The following is an 8,709-nucleotide window of genomic DNA, read 5'->3' as shown; positions in this document are numbered from 1 at the left end:
AAATAAGACCAGCGCTGGGAATCGAACCCAGGTCCTCGGCATTCCGTGCCATGTGCTATACCGCTACACCACCGCTGGACAACGATACAGACACGAATTTCTCCTATGCACCTCATATCTCAGCTTGTGTTGTTTATTATTTAGCCACTTAAGCAGCGACACTAGCGACATCTATGCCATAGCCCTCATCGAAAAACTTTTCGGCACTCCATCGGGACTAACCGCTCACCCGCACAAGAGATATCGTTATTAAGCAATCAAATTAAGATTGGTTTTTGGAATCTTTTTGTATTTTTTATTTCAAATCCAAATTTTTTGTTACTTTACGGTAACAATTTTTTTTTAAATTGAAATAAAAAATACAAAAAGATTCCAAAAAAACAATCTTAATATGTTAGTATATTTACGTGCGGTTAAAAAATCAACAATGATATTCATTGCTGTATGGGTAGATGATTTCTTGATATTTACAAATAATAAAAATACCACAGAAAGAATTAAAGAAAGATTAAAAGAAGAATTGAGGATTAAAGACTTGGGTGAATTGAGGCATTGTATTGGAATGAATATTCATAGAAATCATGAGACATGGGTAATTATGATGGACCAAGAAAAATATATTAACTCAGTTCTGGAGCGAACTGGAGTTCTGTACGCACTCCCATAGCAGTTAATGCAAAATTTGACAAAAGTACTGAAGGAGCAGATAGTAAAATCCCGTACAGAGAAGCGGTGGTTTGTCTTATTTATCTGGCACATGTTACACGACCTGGTATTGCCTTTGCAGTGAGCAAGCTGAGTCAATTCTGCAATATTTCAGGAAATGAACACTGGCTTGGAGTCAAAAGGGTCATGAGATACCTTCAGGGGACTAAGAACTTAAAACTATGCTATGTCAAAGATGGCTCGCAAGAAATAACTGGTTACTGCGATGCAGACTGGGCCAGTGACCCATTAGACAGAAGGTCATGCACAGGGTACACATTTCACATTCAGCAACTACAGGATGAACTCAGTCAAGGCGTTGACAGTGCATTACCTATCTATTCTGATAACCAGAGTGCGATAAAACTGGCATCAACAGATTGTTATAAACCGAAAACAAAACATATAGATATACGTTTGCATTTTCTTAGAGAAAATATTGTGAAGGGTAAAGTTAAGTTTTTATTTGTTAATGGTTCTGATATGGTAGCCGATAACTTAACTAAAGTTACTACACTTGTGAAGCATTTGTATTGTATTAGTAAAATGGGTTTGCGTTCTGTAGGGAGTGTTGAGTTTTGAACGCCACCTTATTGGATTTTTTTTTATTTTTACGTTGGCTACTCTGTTTTTCCTTATGTCATGTCTTTTCTGCTCGAAACAATACAGGATTTTTCTTTCTAAGTTTAGATACTTTTATTTACAATATATTTCAACCTAAATATCAACACTGTCTGTCTGTCTGTCTCTCTGTCTGTCTGTCCGTCCGTCCGCGGCTTTGCTCAGGAACTATCAATGCTAGAAAGCAGGCAGGCTACTCCGAAACTCGAAACTCGAAGTTCGTGTCGTGCGGTCCCTCTCGCTCTCGTATCAAACAGTGTAAGTGTTAAAGTTGTGTTAAATACTTGTGATGTATACATATCATTCAATAATATTGTAAATCTGTTTTAAAAAAAATATATATATACCTCGTTGAGTTTCTTGCCGGATTCTTCTCAGCAGAGGTTTTTCCGAACCGGTGGTAGATTTTTTTTGACATTCATAAGTGCTTGTTATAGCCTAAATTGAATAAAGATATTTTGACTTTTGACGACACGAACTTCGAGTTTCGAGTTTCGGAGTAGCCCAGCTGTACTTTTGTACGAATACGTATGTGAACTATGCGGACAAAATGGTACCTATATAATGGTGTAATAAAAAATTCAATATTTTTTTTGTGTACCTCCCATAGACGTAAAGTGGGGGTGATTTTTTTTTCTCATCCAACCGTGTAGTGTGGGGTATCGTTGGATAGGTATTTAAAATCATTAGGGGGTTGCTAAAACGATTTTTTGATTCAGTAATTTGTTTGCAAAATATTCAACTTTAAAGTGCAAACTTTCATTAAAATCGAGCGTCCCACCCCCCTCTAAAATCTAAACAGGTGGGTGGAAAATTTTGAAAAAATTCAGAATGGTAGTAAGTATATCAAACTTTCAAGGAAAACTTTAACGGCTAAGTTTGCTTGAGAATATAAATAGCAGCCTAAGGTATAAAATATACCTAAACTTGGATGATTCCGTATAAAATACGAAATCCGTAGAAAAATATTAGGTTCTTATTTTTTTCGTAATGGCTACGGAACTCTATTTTGGGCGTGTCCGACACGCTCTTGGCCGGTTTTTTATTGCATGCTTTCCACACCGCCGCTTCAAATACCGAAACGGTGCGGAATCGCAGTGACGGGCCGTAAACGACAAGACTTGTTCAGTAAAGTCCACCGTCAACACAAGTGTCTGTCGTATGTCAAAATGAGCCAACACACGAGATGAGCTTAATTCCTTTTTTACGCCGTCAAATGCCTTTTGTTGCTCATCTGACCAGATCCATTTGTTTTCTTTCCTTAGCAGATTGTGTAAGGGGCTTTAATAGCGTAGACTGCATTCGGTATAAAATTCCTATAAAAATTTATTAAGCCCAAAAAGGACTTCAACTGTTTCGTATTTTGTGGAATTTTCAATTCTGTTATAGACTTAATTTTTTCAGGATTTTTTTTTTATTCGATTGGATGGCAAAGGAGCAAGTGGGTCTCCTGATGATAAGAGATCATCACCGCCCATAAACATCTGCAATACCAGGGTTATTGCAGATGCGTTGCCAACCTAGAGGCCTAAGATGGGATACCTCAAGTGCCAGTAATTTCACCGGCTGTCTTACTCTCCACACCGAAACACAACAGTGCAAGCACTGCTGTTCACGGCAGGATTAGCGAGCAAGATGGTGGTAGCAATCCGGGCGGACCTTGCACAAGGTCCTACCACCTGCAAAATGATACCTGCATATGATGATTTTTATGAATACCTACCATCGCGGTCGATAACAAACCCTAAGTAATCGACCCTGTCCTGACAAAATGAACATTTACTTATCTGAAACATGAGACTGGCGTCGAGCAATCTTTTGAGAACCTGGTACACCCGTTCCCAGTGCAACTGCTCAGACGGGGCGGCTATGAGCACGTCATCGATGAAAACTTCAACGCCCTCGATTCCTTGTAAGAGTTGTACCATCAGCCAAATATGTGGTTTACCACCCTAAAGTTGATAATCGTTTGCATGTCATAAAACAATAATGCCAATAGACGTGTCTGTCAACTTGAAAGTTCGACTTTAGCGACATACTCATTTGATAGGAACTTGTTTAAAAATTGATAGACCACTTATTTGGCTGATGGTACCATAGCGCGCTGGAACAGTGCGGGGGCGTTCGCTAACCCGAACACTAAACGAGTGTACACAAAGAGTCCCCTTGTGAGTGTTGATGCAGGTGTACTGCTGAGATTGCACGTCCAGCAAAAACTGATTGTAACTGTTTGATAAATCCAATTAACGTGCATTGTGCAACGACGCGCACAATTCGGAGATTTTAGGCAGGCGATACATACTTACTTTGAATAGGTGACCGGTTTTAAAATACCTACGCTCACCAATCTATCTTATTCCGCACTCACCTTATCTTTCAAAGCAAACGGCACGGTTCTGGCTTTAAAATTTTTTGAAGTTGAACCTTCTTTTAGATGCAACGTCAACTTATATTTATTAAATGTGCCAAGGTCGCCCGAAAATAATGATCCATATTTCGCTAAGACGGCTTTACCGCCATCATTTGATGCACAATAATTAAGTGCCACAAAAGCTAACTTAAATTTTGATAGGAAATCCCGGCCTAACAATGATACTGGGCCGTGTTCAATAACATAAAAGTTAAGACCATGCGTCACACACACCATTATACGAGACCGGCAGCGTGCGCATGCACACCGGCGTCAGCACCGAACCGTTATATAAGTTACGCCAATCCTTGCTCCTTTTTTTATTGAAAGATTTATTGTGCGTTTATTTTGAAGTAAGTACTTTTACTTGTACACATTTTTTTTAATGTCCTTTAACTCCACAATTATAACAATTTAAATGACGATAACCGCAATCGGCGGCGGCATGCGACCTGCCGCCGCACACGGAGCACTGCGCGGCGCCCCCGCGGGCCGCCGGTGCCGCGCGCCTGCCGTTGCGGCCGCCCGCGGCATACAGCAGGGGCTCGGCCTTCACCGCCGCTGCCGCTCCACTAGGACACGTTTCACTCCCAGCCCCAGCTAGCACCAGTCGAGCACTCTCCACGGCACATGCTAATTCTAATGCCGTTGACAAGTTCAACTTGTCCGCCTTCTCGCGAAACAGTTTTTCACGAACAGCTGGGGAGTCTACGCCTAATACAAATCTGTCAGTCAGGCACATCTCGAGTGCCGTGCCGAAACTGCAATCCGAAGCTAATCCCCGTAGCCGTGCCGCGAACCCGGCCAATGACTCATGAGTTTCCTTATTAGCTGAATAGAACTTTTGTCGCTGTGCGTAAACACATTTTTTTGGTTGGAAATGGGTATATTGTAGATACGATGTAGTTGGTTTCTTCTGGCGTGAGAAGGTAAAGTAAATCTCGCGAGAGTCGATAAGATTCTTGTGATATGCAATTTAGAAAAATCGCTCGCCGTTTACCAGCCGACTCATCGGAAGTATCGTCGATTCCATTCGTTAAGAAAAAGTTTGATACTTAGATGAATGATTGATAAGGTTTGATAATTGTGCCTTATGCACCACCCAATCGTCAGACTTGCAGTCAAATATCGGAACACTACCAAAACTCAACATAATTTCAAAAATCACTTATTGTACCGCACTGAATGTATTGATCAAATTTCAACTCGTCGCCACTGTTATGTCCCGGTTTTAAGAGATATTAGAGTTTTTCGAAAGGAAAGGCCGTATCCCGACTATCGCCATTTAGGTAATAATCATCTTCCAAACATGTAGGGTAGACATGCTATATTAATGATTTAGAACTACCCGCGAATCACTTGCATAAAAATGTGTTTTTTTTTATTTAAATACAGGATTTCTAGCAATGATTCTTAGATATGTTTCATCAAAATTGGTTCAGCCATTTTTGAGATATTGAACTTTGAAGTGACAAAGTCGGGGGTTTTCCAACTTTTTGTAATAGTTCAATCGACAGCGCGTGTGCTATATGCAAGCACAGCACAACACTACGCAAAACCTGTTTTAAAACCCCGCGTGTAGCGACTTTTGCGATTAGAATAGTGTAAGTAAAGCCGAGTTTAGACTTGCAAGAAAAATCGTGAAATTTGCATTACATTACCGCGCTCGATTGGCCACTACAAACGCGTTGGCTTTACGGCCTCGCAATGTAATCCAACTTGCACGATTTTTCTTGCAAGTCTAAACTCGCCTTTAGATTTGTGAAGGAAATTAAACAACAACGTGTCAACAGTATTGAGCATAATATAATTTTTCAAGGCAGTAGACAGTCACAAAATATGTATATTTAATTGTAAAAATTACTCGAAATAGGTACTCCGTAGGCTTTAACTTACGAGTTCTAGAAAGTAGCTAATTACCACCAACTCGAAGTAGCTGTCGATACCAAACATCAAAGCTGCGGGAAAAAATAAATCTATTACAAAAAGTAAAAAAAAAAACTTAATATCATAGATAAAGCCGGCCACACACGCTAGATTATAATTTATAACCGATGGTTATACCTGCACAGCTCATTTGTGCAGGCATAATTCAACGTGTGTATGACATGACTATGGATATGTTCAAGACACTGGACTGGACAGGACATGGCATTCATATAAACGGCGAGTACCTCTCACACTTGAGATTTGCAGATGTTATCGTCATCGTGGCAGAGACGCTGCAAGGTTTGGATGAGCGTAATTTTTGAGCTGTGAGCCGCGTACTTTTGTTTCATACAATGTGCACACCTCATTTTCAGCCGCCGTGTGGCACAAACTAGACGTTTGTATAAATAAAAATGAATGCAGCAGAAATTACGCGCCTCACAACTCAAAAAATTACGCTCGTCTGGCTTCACCCGATAATGTTGAAGGACCTAGCTGATTCTTCACAACTCTTTGGTATTTGGATGAACTTGGATAAACAAAAGTTATCAATAAACATGTAAGTCCGGAATCAATTGGTGTCTGATATTGCAAATAATTTATTGAATCAGGCGTTACTTTGCGGAGGTCCATATCAATGAACCAAAACAATTTCCTCGCTCACCCGCGACCTTACGATAGCTAAGCTTATGCAAAATCACACACAAATCACACAAACCCATCTATCACCACCACCACACTACACTGACGCGTTTCGAACTCAAACAGAGCTCATCTTCAGAGTGACACAACCGTACACCATGCTACCAGTTGTTAGACTAACGAACCACAACCACCGTTTTAACTTGTCACTATAACTCGCCAAGTACCCACATACGTTTTATGAAACAAAACAAAACTATCCACAAATTATTAATAAATTTTTTAACCGTCCTTCAAAACTACCTTGATTTTTATTTATTTACTGTCAAGGCATGTTTTATTAACTACCATTGCTGAAATTAGATCCAAGCCGTAGCAAGGGAGATGAAACTAAATTTACCTGCTCATTAATAATAGACCCCATACTGTTGTATATAATTATCTCCATGCATTCTAAAACATCGAGACGAAACCCCTTGCCACAATAATGTAACACTTCATACGAATCTGAGTCCGATAAAGAATGATTTAGTTCCAACAAATGTTTGGCAAAATTCGACTTATCAGGATGCTCATTCCTATATGCCGAAACATGCTCTTTAAATCTAGCATTAAAACTGCGTCCTGTCTGACCAACATAATAATATACTTTACTGCAGTCATTACAAGTGAGCTTGTATACACCCGATCTAGTTCCTTTATCTACCTTCTCTTTGTGGTTACAAAGTTTAGAGTACAAAGAGTTGTTAGTCTTAAAGGCTACCTTAACATTGTTTGATTTTAAAATACCACAAATTCTATCAGACAAACGACCAACGTATGAAATGCTACACCTATATTTAATAATAAACACCAATTCAAAATTTACCGAAAGCCCACGTACACAGATGCCGTGATACCAGCATCGTCTAATCACCCGTGGCAGCATAAATTAGCAGCTTTTCATTGTTATGTACATAGATTGTTAACTGTACCTCTTTCTAGGGAAGATTTTGATTTAGAGTTAAATACTATTTATCAGATAGCGTTGTCGAATGGTTATACTAAATCAATGGTCAATAGTTTGGTTCAGAAGAAGCAGGCACGGATAGTGAATAGCATGCTTTACGCCGTGTTACCATCGCAGTCTTCTAACAAATATAGGTGTATAAAAACGAATTACCTAAGTACCTAAGTAGTACATAAAATTGAATCAGTTTGAACGTGGAAAATTGTAACGTCATAGCCTTGTCATAGCAGTCAGTATATGACGTATTCAATACAAACTCCATAACAAACGATCGTTTTGACATTTCTGAAAAACTTTAGCGGTACCGTATTTCGCCACGCTGCGCGCGAAAACGCGTTGCTGTCACATAACGTCTACGAACAAATCGCGGTTGCACGCGATCTATCTCAGAGGGGTCGCGGGGGTGAGGTACAAAACCGCTCGCGCCGTTTGGCGTGGGTGGACTCTTAACTGTGTGTTCTAATCGAATAAATTGTCTAAAGATCAAGCAAGTTTTATTTAAATACATAAAAAGACCTGGTCTTTGACTAAGGCCCAGAAGTCCAAACTCAAGGTTTGCCAGCGGGCTATGGAGCGCAGTATAGTATTCTAGGTGTTCGAAGAGCCGATTGGATAAATAATACTGAACTGCGCTTAAAAACCCGAATTGTTGATGATGGGACGAAGAACGCCAAACTCAAGTGAGACTGGGCAGATCATGTCTGCCGGATGCATCCGGATCATTGGGCCAAAATCGCCACTGATTGTGTTCCAAGCGACGGGCACCAGAGCAGAGGTAGGCCTTAAAGAATGTGGTGGGACGATTTTGCCGAAGCCAGAGACGAGTGGAAGGAGAAAGGGGAGGACTTTGCCCAGCAGTGGGACACTGTTATAGGCTATTTAAAAAAAATGTACTTTAAAAAGAAATAAGTATAAAAAACGTTAATTCTTACCAAAGGCAATGAAGCCCTTTAAATCTTTCGCCCTTGTCGCTCCATAGAGTACGGCAAATACAAACACAATCTCCATTAAAGCGGATATTATGAGCCATGGCAGCATCAACCATCCATTTTCCTGCGAACAAGCAAAATTTAAATCTTTCGTACCTATAAAGAGCAACTTCATAACCGACCTGAATGGTTAAATAGAGACTGCCATAATTTTAACAGTCATAATGTAATGTTTGCCATAATTATTGTTAGTCATAATCTTTGTTTCCGATTTTTTTATTTTTCTGAAACCTGTCATTTTTTTAAATGGCCGTCCTGTAGAACTCCTGGGTCCTGACGTTTTTTTAAAAAAACTTAGTGCTTAAGACCTAGACGTGGTTGACCAGCTTGTAATTTTGGATATTATATTAAAATTCTTAGAATGCTTTATTCAATGGAATAGTGCTAGTAGCACAGGTAAAATA

General features: G+C 39.7%; 1 protein-coding gene across 1 annotated transcript in view; it reads right to left on the bottom strand.

Annotated features, from left to right (window-relative positions):
* Positions 1-5,520: 5,520 nt before the first annotated feature.
* The window catches only part of LOC141428803 (uncharacterized), a 35,290-nt gene continuing 32,101 nt past the window's right edge, over positions 5,521-8,709 (bottom strand). The window contains exons 4-5 of the mRNA XM_074088820.1: positions 8,249-8,369; positions 5,521-5,694 (exon numbers count right to left, since the gene is read on the bottom strand). Of these exons, the coding sequence (XP_073944921.1) occupies positions 5,624-5,694; positions 8,249-8,369 (192 nt within the window). The 3' untranslated portion in view covers positions 5,521-5,623. The remainder of the gene's footprint in view (positions 5,695-8,248; positions 8,370-8,709) is intronic.

Source organism: Choristoneura fumiferana, chromosome 6, assembly GCF_025370935.1.
Source record: "Choristoneura fumiferana chromosome 6, NRCan_CFum_1, whole genome shotgun sequence".
NCBI lineage: Eukaryota > Metazoa > Arthropoda > Insecta > Lepidoptera > Tortricidae > Choristoneura > Choristoneura fumiferana.
Note: the sequence above shows the minus strand (reverse complement) of the source record. Positions and strands in the feature narration are given on the sequence as shown.